At 42.8% G+C, this 25,931-nt stretch overlaps 1 protein-coding gene across 3 annotated transcripts in view; it reads left to right on the top strand.

Moving 5' to 3' along the window:
- The window catches only part of LOC106583165 (inositol 1,4,5-trisphosphate-gated calcium channel ITPR1), a 178,362-nt gene extending 154,171 nt beyond the window's left edge, over positions 1-24,191 (top strand). For all 3 annotated transcript variants that reach the window (XM_045705740.2, XM_045705739.2, XM_045705741.2), the window contains 5 exons: positions 63-196; positions 4,294-4,459; positions 16,739-16,899; positions 18,298-18,459; positions 19,473-24,191. In XM_045705740.2, the coding sequence (XP_045561696.2) occupies positions 63-196; positions 4,294-4,459; positions 16,739-16,899; positions 18,298-18,459; positions 19,473-19,559 (710 nt within the window). In that variant the 3' untranslated portion in view covers positions 19,560-24,191. The remainder of the gene's footprint in view (positions 1-62; positions 197-4,293; positions 4,460-16,738; positions 16,900-18,297; positions 18,460-19,472) is intronic.
- Positions 24,192-25,931: the final 1,740 nt, after the last annotated feature.

Genomic DNA, 25,931 nt, shown 5'->3' with positions numbered 1-25,931 from the left:
GTGTGTGTGTGTGTGTGTGTGTGTGTGTGTGTGTGTGCTTAACCCTCCTACCTGTCCCTCAGACTTGTTGGAGGACATGGAGGATGGCAAGGAGCGTACATGTGACTCTCTGCTCATGTGTATCGTCACTGTGCTGAGCCACGGCCTGAGGAGTGGAGGGGGGGTGGGAGACGTCCTGAGAAAGCCCTCCAAAGAGGTAAACACACAGACCAGACCCCCACCCAGCACACTCTGGAGAGAACAGAGCCCCTATTCACAAAGTGTCTCAGCGTAAGACTGCTGATCTAGCAACAGTTCAGCTTTTTAAATCATGAAGAAGAAGGACCTGATCCGAGACAAACACATACTTTGAGATTTTCTGAATACAGTTCCATACCCAGTCAGGCCCAGTTAAAATATAGAGTTCAGTATCATCTGTAGAGTTGAGCTGATGTTTATAGCAATACATATTTTCCTCAGAATCATTCCAGCTGTTTGGCCTCCTCCCTGTGTGGAACTTGGTGTGGTCTGGAAATACACTATATATACAAGAGTATGTGGACACTCTTTCAAATTAGTGGATTTGTCTGTTTCGGCTACACATGTTGCTGACAGGTATATAAAATTGAGCACACAGCCATGCAATCTTCATGGACAAACATTGTCAGTAGAATGGCCTTACTGAAGAGCTCAGTGACTTTCAATGTGGCACCGTCATAGCATGCCACCTTTCCAACAAGTCAGTTCGTCAAATTTTGGCCCCGGTCAACTGTAAGTGCTGTTATTGTGAAGTGTAAACGTCTAGGAGCGACAACGGCTCTGCCGCTAAGTGGTAGGCCATACAAGCTCACAGAACGGGAGCGCCGAGTGATGAAGCGTGTCTGTCCTCGGTTGTATCACTCACTACCGAGTTCGAAACTGCCTCTGGAAGCAACGTCAGCACAAGAACTGTTCATTGGAAGCGGGTGTCTATGGCCGAGCAGCCGCACACAAGACTAAGATCACCATGCCCAATGCCAAGCGTTGGCTGGATTGGCGTTAAGCTCGCCACAATTGGACTCTGGAGCAGTGGAAACGTGTTCTCTGGAGTGATGAATCACGCTTCACCATCTGGCAGTTCGACGGGCGAATCTGGGTTTAGCGGATTCCAGGAGAAAGCTACCTGCTCGAATGCAAAGTGCCAACTAAAGTTTGGTGGAGGAGGAATAACGGTCTGGGGCTGTTTTTCATGGTTCGGGCTAGGCCCCCATAGTTCCAGTGAGGCGGCAGGTAGCCTAGTGGTTAGAGCCTTGGACTTGTAACCGAAAGGTTCCAAGTTCGAATCTCCGAGCTGACAAAGTAAAAATCTGTCTTTCTGCCCCTGAACAAGGCAGTTAACCCATTGTTCCTAGGCCGTCATTGAAAATAAGAATTTGTTCTTAACTGACTTGCCTAGTTAAATAAAGGTAAAATTAAAAACATTTTTTAAAGGGAAATCTTAACGCTACAGCATACAATGACATTCTAGATGATTCTGTGCTTCCAACTTTGTGGCAACAGTTTGAGGAAGGCCATTTCTTGTTTCAGCATGACAATGCCCCCGTGCACAATGTGAGGTCCATACAGAAATGGTTTGTCGAGATCCGTGTGGAAGAACTTGACTGACCTCAACTCCATCGAACACCTTTGAGATAAATTGGAATGCCGACTGCGTGCCAGGCCTAATCGTCAAACATCAGTGCCCGACCTCACTAAAGCTCTTGTGGCTGAATGGAAGCGAGTCCCCACACCAATGTTCCATCATCTAGTGAACATCTTTCCCAGAAGAGTAGAGGTTGTTATAGCAGCAAAGGCAGGACCAACTCCATATTAATGCCCATGATTTTGGAATGAGATGTTCGACGAGCAGGTGTCCACATACTTTTGGTCATGTAGTGTAGGTTTCCTCTGAACTCCATCAGACCACAGATGATGACATAGAGCCTCATAGAGAAATGTCTACTCATGTCTTAAACCGGTACACAAACTGGGAACCTCCTAAGAAGGTCATTTGACCTGCAGCCTATATTTGATATGAATGGCAGTTATTTTCTTTTTTTTACTTAAAAAAAATTATAACTTTAACCAGAAACTTTTAAATCTAACTTTTCAGAAGTTTTACAAATCAATCTTTATTTATACAGCACATTTCAGACATGGAATGCAACTCAATGTGCTTTACATGAAAAAACTAATAAAAAACGATGAAAATAAAAATAGAAAAATGTACTACACAACAAACATAACATAAAAAACTAAAGAATGACACAAACTAAAGAACTAAAAAGGAAAAGCAAAGCTAAAAAGAATCTCTTTTAAATATGTCCAAAGTGTTCGCCCCCCCTCAGGTTCTCTGGCAGGGGGCATAATAACTAAAGGCTGCCTCTCCATACCTCTTGGTCTTAGATAGTTAAAAGGCCAGTGCCAGAGGACCTGAGGGAGCTACTGGATACATAACCTAAAAGCATGTCTGACATGTATTGGGGTGCACAATCGTGGATTGATTTAAAAACCAATAGAATAATCTTAGAATGAATTGTAAAACTCGAAGGCAGCCAGTGCAAAGACCTTAAAAGCGGTGTAATGTGTGCTCTCCATCTGGTCTTGGTCAGTACCCGTGCTGCAGCATTCTGGATGTTTTGGAGTTGACCAATGGCTTTCTTGTGTAGACCAGACATGAGACCATTACAGTAGTCAAGTCTGCTTGTAATAAAAGCATGGATGAATCTCTCTGTATCAGCCTGAGAGAGAAACGGCCGCACCTTGGCAATGTTCCAAATGTGGTAAAAAGCTGTTTTGGTCACATTCCTGATGTGTGATTCAAAATTTTGTTCATAATCTAAAATAACACCTAGGTTTTTTTACCTGCTCTTTTATCTGTATTGCTTGTGAATTCAAATGTGCGACTAGATTCTCTCTCTGCTTTGTCTCCAGCAATAAATACCTTGGTCTTGTCTTGATTTAGCTGGAGGAAGTTGTGAGCCATCCAAGTATATAAATCGCTAATGCAGTCTAATAATTTATCCGTGGAGCTAAAATCCTCTGGTGACACAAAAATGTAAAGTTGCGTATCGTCTGCGTAGCAGTGAAAACCAATGCTGTGCGTTCTGATAACCCTCCCAAGGGGTAGCATACTGTATATAAACTGAACAGTACCGGACCCAAAATCAAACCTTTGGAATGCCACGTGATATGTATTTTCTCAGAGTTATGTTCACCATGGGTGACACTCTTGACCGGTTAAATAGGTCCTAAACCAATTTAGAACTGGACCGGAGAGGCCAACCCACTTCTCCAGTCTGTCCAGAAGGACATCATGGTCAACCGTGCCGAATGCAGCACTTAAATCTAAGAGTACAGAGAGCAAAATGTTTTCGGTGCAAAACTTTTTAATCTTTGCCCATAAAGCTGTAAAATACTTGTTACGGTTAAAAAGAGGTGCTTGACGAGAGAAGAGCCTGTGTACGGTGCCCGACATTTCAGCCTGTTTGCGTAACTGTTTCTTGTGGTCGTAACTGTGTGACATCTGGCCGCTTGCACCTGTGTTCTTATGTTTCAAATCAACACACATGATTCTGGGCCGATTAGGCTAAGCCCCTGCTCATAACCAATGGCCCCTGTTCTGCCTTTATGTAAAAACCAGGGTCGTGTTCAATATAGTCACCAAATGGAAGGAACAGGGAGGGACTACCTGGACCTGTCCAATAAGAGACAGTCATTTCCACCATCATTGCGTAACGTTTTCAGTTGTGTACCCAAATAAACAGGCCATGCTATCTCTCTGACCCAGGTCACTTCATCATATGTCAGCCCAGTACGATATAAGGCCGGGCCCCACTTTTACTGTCTAACATTTGGCTTTATTCTGACCTTATTGTCATTGTGTTATATGTTCTGTGTGTTATTTCTTTGTGTTACATGTGCTGTATGTTATTGTTTTAAATGTTATATGTGTTTAATCCACAGGTGGGCAACTCCATCCTGAAGGGTCAGAGTGTGTCCAGTCTACTACTTACACACCTAAATCAACTAATACTGCTTTACATTGATTTCATTTATTTGAATGGTTAACTAAGTTTATAGGCTGAGCTGTTAGTGGTGGGTTGGACCAGAAATCTGTTGGTCATCTCTGGTTTAGTCTGTACACCCCACACTTTGTCACTTTCTACTCAAAGTACCAACAATAATAGCTATAGTGTGGTACGGTACTGTATATGTTGTTACCTGGAGTTTATAATGCTTTATAATGTGTTATAACCACTCTTCTCCCTCCAATCCCCCTTTCTCTCTTTGTAGGAGCCTCTGTTTGCGGCCAGGGTGATCTACGACTTGCTCTTCTTCTTCATGGTCATCATCATCGTCCTCAACCTTATCTTCGGAGTCATCATCGACACCTTTGCCGACCTGAGGAGTGAGAAACAGAAGAAGGAAGAGGTCCTGAAGACCACCTGCTTCATATGCGGTGAGAAGACATAGCTGCCCTGTCTCTAGCCTGAGAAGTACAGAACTACTAGTCACATAACTGGGGTAGCCATGTATTCTGAAGAGTTTGTTTTCAGTTGCTTAGTAGAAAACTGGCATATCAATGTAGGTTTGTTGTATTTTACAAGATATGGTATTTCATCTGGATGGGTGTCACCTCATGAGTAAGCACACGTCCTGAGTATGACAGGAGTATGCAGGTAGTGCACACACACCCTCCTGAGTAAGCACAAGTCCTGAGCTTGATCTCCTCCTATGAATGTTAGTTTACTGTTGTCCTTCCCTCTTTTCTCCCTATACAGTGTTTCTCTTTCCCCCCCTTTTCTCTAGAATACTGAATCATGGAGGCTTCCTGCCTGCCCAGCACTCCTTTCTTCTCTCTCAGCCAGTCAGGTTGTGGGCCCCAGTGGGCAGCAGACGTATTAGTCCAGGACCTGTACTCACATAGTAGGATCTAGGATCAGTTTTCCCTTTTAAGTCATATTGAATAAGAGGTGGGGTGGAGGGTCCTAGATTAGCACTCCTACCATTATACTTTTTTGAACAAGGCCCTGGTCTGTTGCCGGGTTAAGCTGTATGTCTGTGAAGGTGGTCTATGACTCACACACGTTACATAAAGCCTGATCGGGGGGGGGGGGGGGGGGGCATGGCACCGTCGTCATGGTTTCATGTGGGAACTGAGGCAAAGAGGAGATGGGAGCGAGATTAGAGGGATTGTCTCCCATCACAGAGAAAGAGATGGTTCTTCAAGCCACTGACTTTGTCCTCCTCTCAGCCCCTACTACAGTTAAAGTCTTGCCTTTGTGCCTCTTCCAGTGCATTCGGAAACTATTCAGACCCCTTGACTTTTTCCTCATTTAGTTATGTTACAGCCTTATTCTAAAATGTATAACATTTTTGTTTTCCCTCATCAATCTACACACAATACCCCCAATCTACACACAATGCCTACATACAACACTTAATATGTTTTTTTTAATGAGTTCCTGTTAGTCAGAATATGTTAAGTGTTATTACATACAGCCGGGAAGAACTATTGGATATAAGTGTGACGTCAACTTACCAACATTACGACCAGGAATACGACTTTCCCAAAGCGGACCCTTTGTTCGGACCACCACCCAGGACATTGGATCTAATCCCAGAGGCCGACACAAAACAACGTCGCCGCAGGAGAGGTAGACAGCGGCCTCCTGGTCAGACTTCGAAGGCGTGCACACCACCCACCGCTTTTGAGCATATTACTCGTCAATGTCCAGTCTCTAGACAACAAGGTGAACCAAATTAGGGCAAGGGTTGCCTTCCAGAGAAACATCAGAGATTGTAACATTCTCTGTTTCACGGGAACATGGCTCACTCGGGATATGTTGTTGGACTCGGTACAGTCACCGGGTTGATTCATGCGTCATTCCGACAGAAACAAACATCTCTCTGGTAAGGAGGAGGGCGGGGGTGTATGATTCATGATTAACAACTCATTGCGTAATCATAACAACATACAGGAACTCAAGTCCTTTTGTTCACCTGACATAGAATTCCTTACAATCTAATGCTGACCACATTATCTCCCAAGAGAATCCTCTTCGATTATAGTCACAGCCGTGTACAGTCGTGGCCAAAGGTTTTGAGAATGACACAAATATTAATTTCTACAAATTTTGCTGCTTCACTGTCTAGATATTTTTGTCAAATGTTACTATGGAATACTGAAGTATAATTACAAGCATTTCATAAGTGTCAATGGCTTTTATTGACAATTACATGAAGTTGATGCAGAGAGTCAATATTTGCAGTGTTGACCCTTCTTTTTCAAGACCTCTGCAATATGCCCTGGCATGCTGTCAATTAACTTCTGGGCCACATCCTGACTGATGTCAGCCCATTCTTGCGTAATCAATGCTTGGAGTTTGTCAGAATTTGTGGGTTTTTGTTTGTCCTTTTGGCAAGGTGCTGGAAAAGGCATTGTTCGTCACCAAACTGTTCCTGGATGGGTGGGAGAAATTGCTCTCGGAGGATGTGTTGGTACCATTCTTTATTAATGGCTGTGTTCTTAGGCAAAATTGTGAGTGAGCCCACTCCCTTGGCTGAGAAGCAACCCCACACATGAATGGTCTCAGGATCCTTTACTGTTGGCATGACACAGGACTGATGGTAGCGCTCACCTTGTCTTCTCCGGACAAGCTTTTTTCCGGATGCCCCAAACAATCGGGAAGGGGATTCATCAGAGAAAATGACTTTACCCCAGTCCTCAGCAGTCCAATCCCTGTACCTTTTGCAGAATATCAGTCTGTCCCTGATGTTTTTCCTGGAGATAAGTGGCATCTTTGCTGCCCTTCTTGACACCAGGCCATCCTCCAAAAGTCTTTGCCTCACTGTGCGTGCAGATGCACTCACACCTGCCTGCTGCCATTCCTGAGCAAGCTCTGTACTAGTGGTGCCCCGATCCTGCAGCTGAATCAACTTTAGGAGACGGTCCTGGCGCTTGCTGGACTTTCTTGGGCGCCCTGAAGCCTTCTTCACAACAATTGAACCGCGCTCCTTGAAGTTCTTGATGATCCGATAAATGGTTGATTTAGGTGCAATCTTACTGGCAGCAATATCCTTGCTTGTGAAGCCCTTTTTGTGCAAAGCAATAATGACGGCACGTGTCTCCTTGCAGGTAACCATGTTTGACAGAGGAAGAACAATGATTCCAAGCACCACACTCCTTTTGAAGCTTCCAGTTTGTTATTCGAACTTAATCAGCATGACAGAGTGATCTGCAGCCTTGTCCTCGTCAACACTCACATGTGTTAACGAGAGAATCACTGACATGATGTCAGCTGGTCCTTTTGTGGCAGGGCTGAAATGCAGTGGAAATGTTTTTTGGGGGTTCAGTTCATTTGCATGGCAAAGAGGTACTTTGCAATTAATTGCAATTCATCTGATCACTCTTCATAACATTCTGGAGTATATGCAAATGGCCATCATACAAACTGAGCAGACTTTGTGAAAATTTATATTTGTGTCATTCTCAAAAATGTTGGCCACAACAGTATATCCCCCCATGCAGGTACCTTGATGGCCCTCAAGGAACTTCACTGGACTCTATGTAAACTGGAAACCATATATCCTGAGGCTACATTCATTGTGTAGCTGGGGATTTTAACAAAGTTAATTTGAGAACAAGGCCACCTATATTCTACCAGCACATTAACTGTAGCACCCACCCGGGCAATACACTGGACCACTGCTACTCTAGCTTCCGCGATGCATACAAGGCCCTCCCTTCGGCAAATCCGACCACAACTCTATCTTGCCCCTACCGTCCCATAGGCAGAAACTCAAAAAGGATGTACCCATAACTAGAACCATTCAACACTGGTCTGACCAATCAGAATCCACGCTTCAAGATTGTTTTGATCACGTGGACTGGGAAATGTTCCGGGAAGCCTCAGAGAATAACATTGATTTATACGCTGACTCGGTGAGTGAGTTTATAAGGAAGTGCCTTGGAGATGTTGTACCCACTGTGACTGACTATGAAAACCTACCCTAACCAGAAACCGTGGCTAGATGGCGGCATTCGCGCAAAACTGAAAGCGCGAACCACCGCATTCAACCATGGAAAGATGTCGGGGAATATGGCCAAAAATAAACAGTGTAGATATTCTCTCCGCAAGGCAATCAAACAAGTGAAATGTCGGTATAGGGACAAAGTGGAGTCGCAATTCAAAGGCTCAGATACGAGACCTATGTGGCAGGGTCTACAGGCAATTACGGACTACAAAAAGAAACTTGTTAACCGTCGCAAGGCTGCTGGCCCAGATGGCGTCCCTAGCCGCGTCCTCAGAGCATGCGCAGACCAGCTGGCTGGTGTGTTTACAGACATTCAATCACTCTCTATCCCAGTCTGCTGTCCCCACATGCTTCAAGATGGCCACCATTGTTCCTGTACCAAAGAAGGTAAAGATACCTGAACTAAATGACTATTGCCCTGTATCACTCACTTCTGTCATCATGAAGTGGTTTGACAGACTAATCAAGGATCATATCACCTCCACCTTACCTGCCACCCTAGACCCACTTCAGTTTGCATACCGCCCCAACAGGTCCACAGATGATGCCAATGCCATCACACTGCACACTGCCCTATCCCATCTGGACAAGAGGAATACCTATGTAAGAATGCTTTTCATTGACTACAGCTCAGTATTCAACACCATAGTACCCTCCAAGCTCATCATTAAGCTTAAGGCCTGGGTCTCAACCCCACCCTGTGCAATTGGGTCCTGGACTTTCTGACGGGCCGCCCCCAGGTGGTGAAGGTAGGAAACAGCATCTCCACTTTGCTGATCCTCAACACTGGGGCCCCACAAGGGTGTGTGCTCAGCCCCCTCCTGTACTCCCTGTTCACCCATGACTGCGTGGCCATGCACGCCTCAAACTCAGTCATCAAGTTTGCAGACGATACAACTGTAGTGGGCTTGATTACGAACAACGACGAGCCTACAGGGCATTCAGTGTGGTGTCAGGAAAACAACCTCTCACTTAAGTCAACAAAACAAAGGAGATGATCGTGGACTTCAGAGAACAGCAGAGGGAGCACCCCCCTATCCACATCGACGGGACAGTAGTGGAGAAGGTGGAAAGTTTAAAGTTCCTGGGCGTACACATCACGGACAAACTGAAATGGTCCACCCACACAAACAGTAGTGGAGGCTGAAGAAATTTGTCTTGTCACCTAAAACCCTCATACTTTTACAGATGCACAATTGAGAGCATCCTGTCAGGCTGTATCACCGCCTGAAACGGCAACTGCACCGCCATCAACCGCAAGCTTCTCCAGGGGGTGATGCGGTCTGCACAACGCATCACCGGGAGCAAACTACCTGCCCTCCAGAACACCTACAGCACCCGATCTCACAAGAAGGCCAAAAAAATCATGAAGGACAACAACCAACTGAGCCACGGCCTGTTCACCCCGCTACCATCCAGAAGGCGAGGTCAGTACAGGTGCATCAAAGCTGGGACCGAGAGACTGAAAAACAGCTTCTGTCTCAAGGCCATCAGACTGTTAAACAGCCATCACTAACACAGAGAGGCTGCTGCCTACATACAGACTCAAATCATTGGCTACTTCAATAAATGTATCATTAGTCACTTTAAATAATGCCACTTTAATAATGTTTACATATCTTACATTACTCATCTCATATGTATATACTGTGTTTTATACCATCTATTGCATCTTGTCTATGCCGCTCGGCCATCACTCATCCATATATTAATATCTACATATTCTTATTCCATCCCTTTACATTTCAAATCAAATCAAATTGTATTAGTCACATGCGCCGAAACAACAGGTGTAGACCTTACAGTGAAATGCTTACTTACGAGCCCCTAACCAACAATGCAGTTTAAAAAAAATACGAAATAAAGTAACAAATAATTCAAGAGCAGCAGCAAAATAACAATAGTGAGACTATATACAGAGGGGGTACAGGTACAGAGTCAATGTGCGGGGGCACCGGTAAGTTGAGGTAATATGTACATGTAGATAGAGTTATTAAAGTGACTATGCATAGATGATAACAACAGAGTACCAGCGGTGTAAAAGGGGGGGGGGGGGGGAAATGCTAATAGTCCGGGTAGCCATTTGATTAGGTGTTCAGGAGTCTTATGGCTCTGGGGTAGAAGCTGTTTAGAATCCTCTTGGATCTAGACTTGGCACTCCGGTACCGCTTGCCGTGCGGTAGCAGAGAGAACAGTCTATGACTAGGGTGGCTGGAGTCTTTGACAATTTTTAGGGCCTTCCTCTGACACCGCCTGGTATAGAGATCCTGGATGGCAGGAAGCTTGGCCCTAGTGATGTACTGGGCCGTTCGCACTACCCTCTGTAGTGCCTTGCTGTTGGAGGCCGAACAGTTGCCATACCAGGCAGTGATGCAACCAGTCAGGATGCTCTCGATGTTGCAGCTATAGAACCTTTTGAGGATCTAAGGACCCATGCCAAATCTTTTCAGTCTCCTGAGGGGGAATAGGTTTTGTCGTGCCCTCTTCACGACTGTCTTGGTGTGCTTGGACCATGTTAGTTTATTGGTGATGTGGACACCAAGGAACTTGAAGCTCTCAACCTACCTGTTTCTGGGATAATGTTGTTGATGTGAGTGTGTATAAGGTAGTTGTGGAATTGTTAGATTACTTGTTAAATCAAATCAAATTTTCTTGGTCACATACATATGGTTAGCAGATGTTAATGCGAGTGTAGCGAAATGCTTGTGCTTCTAGTTCTGACTTTGCAGTAATATCTAACAAGTAATCTAACAATTTCACAACAACTACCCTATACACACAAGTGTAAAGGAATTAATAAGAATATGTACATATAAATATATGGATGGGTGATGGCCGAACGGCATAGGCAGGATGCAGTAGATGGTATAGAGTACAGTATATACATATGAGATGAGTAATGTAGGGTATGTAAACATATTTAAAGTGGCATTGTTTAAAGTGACTAGTGATATATTTATTACATCCAATTTTTTATTATTCATGTGGCTAGAGATTTGAGTCAGTGTGTTGGCAGCAGCGACTCAATGTTAGTGATGGCTGTTTAACAGTCTGATGGCCTTGAGATAGAAGCTGTTTTTCAGTCTCTCGGTCCCAGCTTTGATGCACCTGTACTGACCTCGTCTTCTGGATGATAGCGGGGTGAAGACAGTGGCTCGGGTGGTTGTTGTCCATGATGATCTTTTTGGCCTTCCTGGGACGTGGTGTAGGTGTCCTGGAGGGCAGGTGGTTTGCCCCCGGTTATGCGTTGTGCAGACCTCACTACCCTCTGGAGAGCCTTGTGGTTGTGGGCGGAGCAGTTGCTGTACCAGGCGGTGATACAGCCCGACAGGATGCTCTCGATTGTGCATCTGTAAAAGTTTTTGAGTGTTTTTGGTGACAAGCCAAATTTCTTCAGCCTCCTGAGGTTGAAGAGGCGCAGTTGCGCCTTCTTCACCACGCTGTCTGTGTGGATGGACCATTTAAGTTTGTCTGTGATGGATTGATTGAATATGTCTGTAAACACACCAGCCAGCTGGTCTGCGCATGCTCTGAGGGCGCGGCTAGGGATACCGTCTGGGCGGGTAGCCTTGCGAAGGTTAACACGTTTAAATGTTTTTTTCATGTTGGCTGCGGTGAAGGAGAGTCCGCAGGTTTTGGTAGCGGGCCGTGTCGGTGGCACTGTAATGTCCTCAAAGCAAGCAAAGAAGTTGTTTAGTTTGTCTGGGAGCAAGACATCGGGGTCTGCGACAGGGCTGGTTTTCTTTTTGTAGTCCGTGATTGACTATAGACCCTGCCACATTCCTCTCGTGTCTGAGCCGTTGAATTGTGACTGTACTTTGTCTCTATACTGACGCTTAGCTTGTTTGATTGCCTTGCGGAGGGAATAGCTACTCTGTTTGTATTTGGTCATGTTTCCGGTCGCCTTGTGCCCTGATTAAAAGCAGTGGTTCGCGCTTTCAGTTTTGCGCAAATGCTCTGCCATCAATCCACGGTTTCTGGTTGGGGAAGGTTTTAATAGTCGCTGTTGGTACAACATCACTGATGCACTTGCTAATAAACTCGCTCACCGAATCAGCGTATACATCAATGTTTTTGTTCGACGCTATCCAGAACATATCCCAGTCCACGTGATCAAAGCAATCTTGAAGCGTGGAATCAGATTGGTCGGACCAGCGTTGAACAGACCTGAGCACGGGCGTTTCCTGTTTTAGTTTCTGTCTATAGGCTGGGAGCAACAAAATGGAGTCGTGGTCAGATTTGCCGAAAGGAGGGCGAGGGATGGCTTTGTATGCGTTGCGGAAGTTAGAGTAACAATGATCCAGAATTTTCCCAGCCCGGGTCGCGCATTCGATATGCTGATAAGATTTTGGGAGCCTTGTTTTCAGATTAGCCTTTTTTAAGATTCCCAGCTGCAATAAATGCAGCCTCAAGATATGCGTTTTCCAGTTTACATAGAGTCCATTGAAGTTCTTTCAGGGCCGTCGAGGTGTCTGCTTGGGGGGGATGCACGCAAAAATGTACACGTCTGATTATAATGTACACGTCTGATTATAATCAAAGAGAATTCAGTCAGCATTTGATTGTAAGGAATTCTAGGTCAGGTGAACAAAAGGACTTGAGTTACTGTATGTTGTTATGATAACACCACGACTCGTTAATCATAAGGCATACACCCCCGCCCTTCTTCTTACCAGAGAGATGTTGATTTCTGTCGGCGCGATGCTTGAAGAAACAAGGTGGCTGTACCGACTCTGATAGTGTATCCCGAGTGAGTCATGTTTCTGTGAAACAGAGAATGTTACAATCTCTGTCTCTCTGGAAGGCAACGCTTGCTCGGATTTTGTCTACCTTGATGTCAAGAGACTAGACGTTGGCTAGTAGTATACTCGAGAGCGGTGGGCGATGTGTGCCCGTCTATGGAGCTTGACCAGAAGACCGCTCCGTCTGCCCCTTCTGCGGCGCCGTTGTTTTGGGTCGGCTACTGGGATTAAATCCATTGTCCTGGGTGGTGGACCAAACAGAGGATCCGCTTCGGGAAAGTCGTATTCCTGGTCGTAATGTTGGTAAGTTGACGTTGCTCTTATATCCAATAGTTCCTCCGGCTCTATGTAATGAGACTTAAGATTTCCTGGGGTAACAGTGTTAGAAATAATACATAAAAAAAACAAAATACTGCATAGTTTCTTAAGAACGCAAAGCGAGGCGGCCATCTGTCGGCGCCGGATGTAGTTTATATACACTATATAGATATTACTGCACTCTCTGTCGGAACTAGAAGCACAAGCATTTCACTACAACAAGCATTTCGCATCTGCTAACCATGTGTATGTGACCAATAACATTTGATTTGATGACAAGGCAAAAACAGATTTTTAGACATTTTTGCACATTTTTAAAAAAATAAAAAAACGATATCATCACATTTACATAAGTATTCAGACCCTTTACTCAGTACTTTGTTGAAGCACCTTTGGTAGTGAATACTTCTTCCATTTACGAATTGATGGAGGTCACCGTGTTCTTGGGGACCTTTAATGCTGCAGAAATGTTTTGGGACCCTTCCCCAGACCTGTGCCTCGACACAATTCTGTCTCGGAGCTCTACGGACAATTCCTTTGACCCCATGGCTTGGTTTTTGCTCTGACATGCACTGTCAACTGTGGGACCTTATATAGACAGGTGTGTGCCTTTCCAAATCATTTCCAATCAATTGAATTTACCACAGGTGGACTCCAATCCAATTGTAGAAACATCTCAAGGATGATCAATGGAAAGAGGATACACCTGAGCTCAATATCGAGTGTCTGGATACTTATGTAAATAAGGTATTTCTGTTTTTTATTTTTAATATATTTGCAACAATTACTAAAAACCTGTTTTTGCTTTGTCATTATAGGGTTTTATGTGTAGATTGATGAGGAAATGTTGTTTTATTTAATCCATTCATTGGGGCTGCAGGGTAGCCTAGTGGTTAGAGCATTGGACTAGTAACCGAAAGGTTGCAAGATCGAATCCCCGAGCTGACAAGGTTCAAATCTGTAGTTCTGCCCCTGAACAAGGCAGTTAACCCACTGTTCCTAGGCCGTCATTGAAAATAAGAATTTGTTCTTAACTGACTTGCCTAGTAAACTAAAACATAAATAATCCAACGTATCTAACTGATGGGAAACACAAGCTACATTCCTTGCCAAATGACAACACTTTTTTCACAAATTCAAAATGGACTGGTTGACTTAAGTACAGAAACATGTATTCCAACAACGAGCTGTAGTTTTGGAAAAATTGTGTCCTGTCTAATTTCAGTTTAGGCTTTTGACACTAGCTGCCACAAAGTCAAAGCGGTTTATATCTTAAAAATGTATTTAAACCAAAATTTGCTTTTTGGTCTTAATTCAAGGTTAGGAATAAGGTTAGCAGTATGGTTAGGGTTACGGCTTTTCGGTTTAAAATCAGATAAGAGAATTTGTAGAAATAGGTGGGGTTTAAGACTTTATGGCTGTGGTAACTAGTGACAATCCTACTTTGCGAACTGCTAGTGCCATTTAGAATTGGTTAGTCTAGGCTAATAACCCCCCTAAGCATAGACAGGTTCCACACTGAAAATATGCAAAAACATTAGTTTGATAAAGACAGAGCATATTTTCATCAGAATCATTAAGTCTAGGCCTACTCACCAAACAGATGGTGTGGCCATAATTCATCCCCATGCAGTGTTCAATGGGAAATTGTTAATCCATATAGAAAATTCCAAAAAACAGGCAGAATAAACTAAATGGAACATCTGTATATAGAAAAGACAGATTCTGGTTTGTAACCCAAATTGAGCCCTGTTTCAAATGATCACACTTTTAGAATAACTGTTCCATATGCGAGATGCGCATCACTTCACACTATTCTCTTTTATTCTGTTATATTACATCATTATTTTACTATAAAATAGGTGTGTCTTGACCAGTAGCTGTGCGTTCACTCACCCAACTTGTAGAGAAACGCCAATGCCATTCTCCTCTCTTTCATGTTGATGAAATGGTATATCACTCTGTCATACAAGTAAACACTTTTATTTTTTGTTTTCTACTCTACCTGGCTAAAATACATGCTTGCTAACCTAACTTCCTTTCATGGGCAGCGTTAGCTAGTTAACATTAGCCTTCTAACTTCTCCATCTAGCTACATATTGAACCTCCATCTTCTCAGGCCAGGGGCAAACTGTATGAATTTATGGTTGGATCAGAATCGCCGTTATAATTGGCCAGTACAGAGAATTATGTAAAACCACAGGTCCAAATCTCTATCCATGGCTAGTTTAGGAAAGGACTAATTTTAGCTAGCTATCGGTGGCTGGCTAGCTAGCTAGCCAGCCACCGGAGGACAGCAACACAACAAGATGCTCAACGAGTTTCTGTCAATGAGGTATGCTCTCGATGCTATGTGATCGGAGTGGAGCCAAAATCCAAACTGGCTTCGCTTGACACTTTTTTGGGGGGCGCCAGGGCCATTCACAGTTGAGTTCCCTCAGTTTAGCTCAACGCTGATTGGCTATTATTTTATTTACTTTTTATCAAGGAAGGCCAAATGCTCGCTGACTTCTGTTGCATTCAATGCTAGGGGCAGAAACAATGTTATACTCTTTTGGACCAGACAGCATCAGATAAATGGCCTTACACATACAGAGACAGCGGGGAGATGTTTCTCTCGCTTGAATGCTTTCTCCGTTGCAATACATTCAGCCTCTTGCGAATTGAAAGAAAATTATGAAACACCCTGAGACGAAAGATAAATGATTTAGTTTTTTTCTTGGTACATTTTTTTGGGATACCTGGCTTCCCTTGGCATCCATGAATACACACCACTGGTCTTGACTGTGATAAGGGCTCAGGAAATAATAGCATCTTGTCTGTTAAATTAACAAAAAAGCCTATGCCATTGCACAGCCTTAAGCTTCAACAAGCAAGCTTACTTACTACCTTTTTGAAGATTGTGTTCCACGGTATAACATAACCAGTTGATAAAACACTTTCAATAAATGAGTCTTAAATGGAACTTTTTTATTTTTATTGGCTGAGTATATATGGGTCAATTAGGATTCGTTATCTGTAATGGTTATGATAAATTGGGCATTGTTGTGCACTGTTGGCATATAGATAAATGCACACACATTTTGTTTTGTCCTAAAAATATAGATATTATTTTTTTATCTGAGTATTTCGGGGGGGAAATTATGCGAGTACTGGAACAGTAAAAATGTCAAATGCCCATCCCTACAGGGAAATATAAAAAAAATGTAAGTGCGGCCCTCTGGACCTCGGTGAAGACCGAACGCGACCTGCGGGCCAAAATGTATTTGACACCCCTTGCCTAGATGGATAAAATCCAAAATTCCCACACTTTCTCTACATTTCCCAAATTCACATGGCAATTCTTATATTTTGGAGATTCCGGGAAGTTGGCCAGTTTATCCAGGAAGCCTAATGTGTTGTTTAGTCATTAGACTGAAAGATGGACTTTTTACAGGAATCGTCAAATGCTTCTGCCAGATGCTCATTAAACCCCACGCCATATCACAGGGTCAAAAGTGCTCCTCTGCTGTCAGGAAGTTGCATTTTCCTTATTTCTTAGGTCGACAACGGCTTACCCTCCGTGAAGTGATTTACGATCTCTAGTGTGTGTGTGTGTGTGTGTGTGTGTGTGTGTGTGCACGCATTTTGTTTCCTCACAGGTCTGGAGAGAGACAAGTTTGACAACAAGACGGTGACGTTTGAGGAGCACATCAAGGAGGAGCACAACATGTGGCACTACCTGTTCTTCATAGTGCTGGTGAAGGTGAAGGACTCCACAGAGTACACCGGCCCCGAGAGCTACGTCGCTGAGATGATCAAGGTGACACACACACCAGGCCTGAGCTGGTAACATTTCCCATGTCAGACCACAATGTCTAATATGTAATGTGATACAGCATAAGCCCAGGCCGTCCCCATTACCCACTGACATGAGTGCATAGGGTACACTAGATCCTGTCCTGGGGGGTAGACTGAGGTTTGCAGGGTGCATGTAGGGCCATAGAGTTGCTGTTTGTGTGTTCTGGTAAATCCCTTAACTAGCTGCTGACCTTCACTGCCTGTGTGTATGTTGTGTGTATTGAGTCAGAGAGGAGAATGTGACACGAGCGCACACACACCTCCAACGTAGATATTTGCCCTTCCACCCTCAACTGACAGAGATAGCATGTAAACACTGAATGTCACTGACCGACTGAATGACAAACGCACTGGATGATACACACCCTGTGATCTCACTGGATGAGACAAACAGAAAGGCAGAGGGGCAAGACTTATACATGAACTGTTGTCTAACCCTAAAACAGATTAAGCTGTGATACGAGGCACAATGATAGCACTAGAAAAGGGAATGGGTTTCATTTTTGTATTCAACTATGATAAACCTGAGATGCCAGGAGAGTCAGCTCTTAAAGAGTCTTCATTTTTGCTGTTTAGCCTTGTTAGTTTGGTAGCAATCATGTCATCATACTGGTCTGTGCAGTTTGGTGATGTTAGCAGTTGATGTTACTCTTCAATAACACAGACCCCAAAGAAAATCAGGGGGAGAAAAATAAGTTTATTCAAAGAGGACAAATCATAGATGTTATGCTGAGAGGTAGATGTTCATTCTCCCCTGTCCTCAGTGAATCTCTCCTTCGTGATTCTCTCCACAGAACAAAGGGACAGGATGTAATTTATAACCCAGACCTAGCCTGTGGTTGACCAATTGGAATTCCTTGCAATAAAACTGGGCCAATGGCTAAATAACAAGTATCCTTTTTCAGGTTCAATGTATAAACAATTTGGGCCAATGAGAACTTGCTTTGTAGCTATGAGTTCCAGACTGAAATTCCTCCCATGTCTTATTGATCATTAATCCACTATTACAGAAAAAACACTTTCCATTGATCATTTGACTTTTAGTCCTCTATTGACCTCTCGTCCTCCGTGTTGTGTATTTATCTTCGAAATAGTCTTAGTATCCTAGTAACACAAATACAACGGAGGATTGCAACGCTAACAATCCCCGGACTTTTTCTTATGTTTCAATGCAAATAAACACACTTTGGGGCATAAATCACTTGCAGTGTTCTGAGTCTTCCTTTCTTTGCTGATCGTTTTCTTTGATATCCATCACCCCCTCCTCAAAGCCATTGGATGTCTGTATGTTTCTATCTATTTTTCCTTTGTTTACCTACGCAAGTCAATTAAGAGACATTTATTTTATCTTATTTTACAGGAGCACAATCTGGACTGGTTCCCGCGGATGCGTGCGATGTCGCTGGTGAGCAGTGACGCGGAAGGCGAGCAGAACGAGATCAGAAACCTGCAAGAGAAGCTGGAGTCAGCCATGAGGCTGGTATGCAATCTGTCTGGACAGCTCACGGAGCTCAAGGAGCAGGTGAGTCTCATCTGCACAGACACACAGACAGATGTCTGTCAAATCACACCTTGGCTCCCAACAGCTAATTGGCATGGTGCTCATGTAGTTCTGAGATGATTGGATTGGTGAAAAGCAATATGGGAGAAATTCCACCAAGCCTATTCGAAGGCAAGATGGAGCGATTTACTCTTGCTTACTGAGCCCGAGGCAAGAAGGCAACAAGAGCCAGCCGGTGCTGAAACTGAAGTGATTGATGGATTGTAGCTCATCACCGCCAACACTCGTTCTGGAATGTAATTACATGCTAGCATGGCTAGTGGCTAACATTAGCCAGCTCGAGTTAACATACGAACTCTGTAAGTTCTCCATATGAAGTTGACAATAGTTCATTGTGGGTTGTCCCGAAGATATATATTTTTTTCTAGACTAAATGTTTAAAAATAAATATATATATATATATATATATATATATATATTATTTTGTTTTTATTTTTTATTTTTTTGGAGGTATAGGTAACCAGACCATGACTAAAACTAAGCTACTAAGACTTTGACCACACTGTTGTTACTTTGGAGAGAAAAATCTTTCTTCGTACCCTTTAAACTGATCCAATCCTTTTATATTTACAAGTGCCTATGAGTAGGAGCTAAGGGTCATTTTGAATTGAGCAGAAGGTATGTCAGATTCTCTCACTGCTCTGGGCTGTTGAGTGGTTGTGGAGACAGGTTTGTGGGGTTGGGGTTGGCTGTGATGGGTGGGGTGGGCCCAGGGTGGGTTCACAGATTTGTTGAGAAATATGCGGCAGCTGGGCTGTGTGAGGAGGAAGGGGCTGGCAGTTCATGAGTTCACAGGGTCAACAATGGTCTATGTCAAAGCTCGCCACAGGAAACTTGGGTTTCTCTGGGTGTGTCTCTCAGTGCATTTATCAGTAGGTGTGCAGATTTTTGTGCCCTTCTCCATGTGTTTGTTATTGGGTGTGTACTATGTGTTTATTTGAGGTTGAGATCAACACTCTTCCCCCTTTCGGTAGATGACAGAGCAGAGGAAACAAAAGCAGAGGATTGGACTCCTGGGCCACCCCCCTCACATGAACGTCAATCCCCAGCAGCCAGCCTGAGGAGGACCATGGAGTGGGTACCACCTCCTCCACCGAGGACCCTAACCCAGGACCCTAACCCAGGACCCTAACCCAGGACCACTCACATGAAGGAGAGCCTGACATTACAGTGCCTTCTTCTGACAGTTAATGAAGTGTACTGGAGTATGCCAAAGTGTGTATGTACAGTAGTAGTGTGCCTGACTCATGGGCTTTAGAGAGTGAGTATGTACAGTATGAAGGGATTTGTGTGTAGAATGCCTTAAAGAACACTTAGTGTTTATGAAACTAGTGCACATTAGGAGATGGGGCATATGCATGTAGTGTACGTGAGTGTGTCTATGTACTGTGCACATGAGTTTGAGTGGGTGGATGAGGAGTGTATGGAGTGTGCACAAAGTGCCCCTGGACTTGAAAAGAAGGAACCAGTCATGTAAGTTTAGGTTGTCTTACTACCCTTAATGCCTTGTCCATCTTCCTTACCACTTTGAATGGGTGACAGAGGTTCTACTCACACATTTGGTCTTGATGTATTTGGTGAACTTGAAGTCTCAGCCAATTGCAACACAAGACTCTTGAGACACATGGGACACTGTTGTGTTGAAGGACACTTTCCTCTTTTTTTATATTTGTAACCTGGCAAACAGTATTTAATATCTTATTTTTGTACGAGGTGCAATAAGAATACTTTACGATATGCAACCACAAAGATGTTTCATCTGTACATAATGTCTGAGGGAGATGGTATGAGTTTTTTTAGATGGGTTTGTTATTTTATTTTATTTTATTTATATACAGTGCCTTCAGAAAGTATTCATACCCCTTAAATTATTCCACATTTTGGAATAAGTCAAGCGGTATGAATAGTGAAATCTAAATGGATTGTTTTTGTTTTTCTTACCCATCTGCACACAATATCCCATTATGACAAAGTGAACATGATATTAGACATTTTAGCAAATTTATTGAAAATGAAATACAGAAATATCTCATTTACATAAGTATTCACAGTCCTGAGTCAATACTTTGTTGAAGCTCCTTTGGCAGCGCTGACAGCTGTAAGTCTTTATGGGTAAGTCTCTTAAGAGATTTCAACACCTGGATTGTGCAACATTTGCCCGTTATTCTTGTAAAATAAATATCAAGCTCTATCAAATTGGTTGTTGATAATTGATAGACAACCATGCTCAGGTCTTGCCTTTTTGGTAAGCAACTCCAGTGTAGATTTGTCTGGTAGAAAGCAGACTGAACCAGGTTTTCCTTTAGGATTTTGCCTGTGCTTAGCTCCATTCCATTCATTTTTTTATCCTGAAAAACTCCCCAATCCTTAACGATTACAAGCATACCCATAACGTGATGCAGCCACGACTATGCTTGAAAATATGGAGAGTGGTACTCAGTAATGTGTTGTATTGGATTTTCCCCAAACATAACTTGTATTCAGGACAAAAAGTGAATTGCTTTGTCAGTTTTCTTTGCAGTATTACTTTAGTGCCTTGTTGCAAACAGGATGCATGTTTTTGAATATTTATATTCTGTACAGGCTTCCTTATTTTCACTGTGTCAATTAGGTTAGTATTGTAGAGTAACTACACTTTGTTGATCCATCCTCAGTTTTCTCCTATCACAGCCATTAAACTCTGTAACTGTTTTAAAGTCACCATTGGCCTGATGGTGAAATCCCTGAGTGGTTTCCTTCCTCTCTGGCAACTGAGTTAGAAAGGACGGCTGTACCTTTGTAGTGACTGGGTGTATTGATAGACCATCCAAAGTGTAATTAATAACTTCACCATGCTCAAATGCATATTCAATGTCTGCTTTTAAAAAATGTGTACCCATCTACCAATAGGTGCCCTTCTTTGCGAGGGATTAGAAAAAACTCACGGGTCTTTGTGGTTGAATCTGTGTTTGAAATTCACTGCTTGACAGAGGGACCTTCACCATAATTATATGTGTGGGGTACAGAGATGAGGTAGTCATTCAAAAATCATGTTAAACACTATTATTGCACTCAGTGAGTCCATGCAACTTGTTAAGCACATGTTTACTCCTGAAGTTATTTAGACTTGCCATAACAAAGGGGTTGAATACTTATTGACTCAAGACATTTCAGCTTTTCATTTATTAATTTGTAAAAAAAAAAAAAATTGAAAACATAATTCCCCTTTGATATTATGGGGTATTGTATGTAGGCCAGTGACAAAAAAATCTCAATTTAAAGTCTGTCTGTAACACAACAAAATGGGGAAGAAGTCGATGTCTGAACACTTAAGTCGCTGTATTTCAATGGCCAAATAGAATTGTGACCACCTTTTTAAGACTTCTTTCAAGATTTTTTGACCAATCTACAAATGAGACAATATATACAGTATTTTTGTCAAAAGAAACTCAACCCAAATGTTCATATGCACAGCATGGGTATCATGCTAAAGCCAGCAATGTTGTTTTTCAAACACATGAGTTTGTGTGCATATTAACCATACTATACTGTGCATTGGGAAAGTATTCAAACCCTTTGACCTTTTCCACATTTTGTTACGTTACAGCCTTATTCTAAAATGGAATAACTTGTTTTTTTCCCCTCATCTACACACAATACCCCAATAATGACAAACCGCCCCAAAAAAATTCCCAAATTTATTCCAAATATAAAAACTGAAATATCACATTTACATAAGTATTCAGACCCTTTTACTCAGTACTTTGTTGAAGCACCTTTGGCAGCAATTACAGCCTCGAGTCTTCTTGGGTATGACGCTACAAGCTTGGCACACCTGTATTTGGGGAGTTTCTTCCATTCTTCTCTGCAGATCCTCTCAAACTCTGGCAGGTTGGATGGGGAGCATTGCTCCACAGCTATTTTCAGGTCTCTCCAGAGATGTTTGATGGGGTTCAAGTCCTGGCTCTTGCTGCGCCAGTCAAGGACACACAGAGACTTGTTCCGAAGCAACTCCTGCATTGTCTTGGCTGTGTGCTTATGGTCATTGTCCTGTTGGAAGGTGAACCTTAACCCCAGTCTGAGGTCCTGAGCGCTCTGGAGCAGGTTTTCATCAAGGATCTCTCTCTGTACTTTGCTCTGTTCATCTTTGCCTCGATCCTGACTAGTCTGCCAGTCCCTGCAGCTGAAAAACATCCCCACACCATCCCTGCTTCACCGTAGGGATGGTGCCAGGTTTCTTCCAAGCGTGACACTTGGCATTCAGGCCAAAGAGTTCAATTTTGGTTTCATCAGACCAGAGAATCTTGTTTCTCATGGTCTGAGAGTCTTTCGGTACCTTTCGGCAAACTCCAAGCGGGCTGTCATGCCTTTTACTGAGGAGTGGCTTCCGTCTGGCCACTCTACCATAAAACCTGATTGGTTAGGTGCTGCAGAGATGGTTGTCCTTCTGGAAGTTTCTCCCATCTCCACAGAGGAACTCTAGAGCTCTGTCAGAGTGACCATCGGGTTCTTGGTCACCTCCCTGACCAAGTCCCTTCTCCCCGATTGCACAGTTTGGCCAGGTGGCCAGCTCTAGGAAGAGTATTTGTGGGTCCAAACTTCATCCTTTTAAGAATGATGGAGACCACTGTGTTCTTCGGGACCTTCAATGCTGCAGAAATCTTTTCGTACCCTTCCCCAGATCTGTGCCTCGACACAATCCTGTCTCTGAGCTCTATGGACAGTTCCTTCGACCTCATGGCTTGGTTTTTGCTCTGACATGCACTGTCAACTGTGGGACCTTTATATAGACAGGTGTGTGCCTTTCAAATCATGTCCAATCAATTGAATTTACCACAGGTGGACTCCAAGTTGTAGAAACATCTCAAGGATGATCATTGGAAACAGGGTTCACCTGAGCTCAATTTCGAGTCTCATAGTAAAGAGGCTGATAACTTATCTAATTAAGGTATTTTTGTTTTTTATGTTTGATACATTTGCTAAAATAAACAGTTTTCACTTTGTCATTATGGAGTATTGTGTGTAGATTTGAGGATTTTTAAAAAATGTAATTAATGTAACAATGTGGAAAAAGTCGAGGGGTCTGAATACCATCCGAAGACATTGTATACGTTTATTTTCTTATATTCCAATTTGAAGGTATCTGATCATTCCCAGGAAGCTTTTAGAATGAGGACATACGGTTACTGTTTGAGGTCATATTTGTGAGGTCATATCCCAAGGTTCCTGTAGCATATTTGCCTGTTTGTACTGTGTATGTCCCCTGTAGATGGTTCTTGTGAGCATTATGAGGGATGGTGTAGAAGGAGAAAAGATAAGGAGTCACACTGAAGAAGTCAACACATTGGTATTGCTTTGGTATTGCTTATGTCATTCATTGGGAGCACACTAAACACCTAAGTGAGAACCTTGTTTTGATATGATGGCTCTGAATTACATTCTGACAATCTTATATTTACATCCATTTCTGCTATCTAATCTTTCAGCACTGATTATTATTATGTTATTATTGCTTGTAGCACATGAATGAATTAAGTTTACTTATCACTTTGTTTGGAGAAGGGCCTTCCGTGAAGAGAGGTGTCCTGGTTTGATTGCAGTGTTTATGTAAAAAAATCCACAGAGTACTAATATAAAAGATTTGGAGTGCTGTTTGATCAAAGTTTCTTTCAAACCTTTGATACTACTATATAAAACATGCTGTCTGAAATTTACATTCCATTCTTTAAAAGTCTATTTTTTAAAGATGTGTTAGACAGTCAGGGGGTGATTTTTCCATCTGTATGGGTTGTAACACCACAGAGAGAATACTTGTGATATGGTATACACAGAATCAGTATATCAGAATCGAATGATTGGTGTGTCCCCAGGATCAATATGGTCCATTTACTTTTTTTAACTTTATAGGTCAGGAGTTTTTCCTGAACACTTGATCTAACCAGGAAAAACTCTGGGCCCTATATCCTATAACTAGGTCCCAGAGTTTGCCTTGGTCAGATGACATGTATGGGAAAACCCCTCTAACATAAGCATTTTCGATGACATACTATAGGCCATACATCAGCTTTTAATAGATGAAAGATACATTAGGATGAAGCTTGTATAATTAGATTTAGAAGTTAATGAGGCGTCACACACAGCCATGGGCCAGAATGATGTATGCTGTTAAATGTGTATCATGTGATGCACGTAACTGGTTTTCCACTTATGACTAGAGTAGTGCCATTCATGCAGGGTGCTGCCCACTGCAGCTGGAGCTGAATGAGTCGTCTGACATACAGGAAGCAGGGGAATGCCACCAGACAGTGTGAAATCTCCTCTCGAGGCTCTCACACAGTCCCATTATAACAATTGAAAAAAGATCAATAAATGAATACAGATGAGGGGGGGAAAAGGCTTGAAACATGAGGATCTCCTTTTTCGCAGGATGGAACATAACCTGTAGAGTTCAAAGGGGTATTAATGGGTGTCCCCATTATAAGGTAACATAGTTCTTGTGGTCAGTCAGGTACGTGCCATCGCCATGGCACCTGGACCAGTCATTAGGTAAGTGTTCTGTTACCACAGCACCTGTTGTCAGGTGAGTGTCCTCTTACCCCATTCAGACAAACATCCCCAAAGCATTATCAGTTGCTATTCTCTAAGGCCCCGATTCCAACCCGAGTTAAGCGCGCATAAATGTAACATAATTCCCTTTTTATGCACTTTACTCTCTATGTGTATTCTGACCTTGAACTTAAGCATGACAACAGCGTGCTATTCGTTTTGGGTGGAGATTGAATAAATAGAGCTGGGTACAGATGCCATATTCTGACCTTGACTTAATGCCATAATAATGCTACCATCTGTACGCATGAGAAAACCATGAATAAGCAGTTCCAAGTGAAAAAAGCATCTACTGAATTTTTTTCAGATAGAAATAACACCATTCCCCATGCACTGTAATTTACAACTTGAAATAGCTATTGATAACAGCTAGATAAATGAGTAGTCTGTTTGGCTAAGGGAATTGTAAATATAAATGACACTTTTTTTAGATATATTTTACCTTTATAATCGCTGGAGATATGTGAAACCAGTCATATGGAAGCAAACTGAAGCATATTAACATAGAAAACCATCCCACAGTAAAGTTTATGAAATCCTATGCCATTATGCAGAATTTAAATTGTACAGCCTTTTAACTTGCAGGGATGGGTACTCTCAAATGTCTTAAACATCATGATCATTACACAGGTGTGCCTTGTGCTGGGGACAATTAAAGGCCACTCTAAAATGTGCCGTTTTGTCACACAACACAATGCCACAGATGTCTCAAGTATGAGGGAGTGTGCAATTGGCATGTTGACTGCAGGAATGTCCAACAGAGGTGTTGCCAGAGCATTTAATGTTCATTTCTCTACCCTAAGCCACCTCCAACATTGTTTTAGAGAATTTGTCAGTACATCAAACCA

The sequence above is a fragment of the Salmo salar genome, chromosome 22 (genome assembly GCF_965601325.2).
Source record: "Salmo salar chromosome 22, fSalSal1, whole genome shotgun sequence".
Taxonomy (NCBI): domain Eukaryota; kingdom Metazoa; phylum Chordata; class Actinopteri; order Salmoniformes; family Salmonidae; genus Salmo; species Salmo salar.
This window is presented reverse-complemented; position numbering and strand designations above follow the sequence as displayed.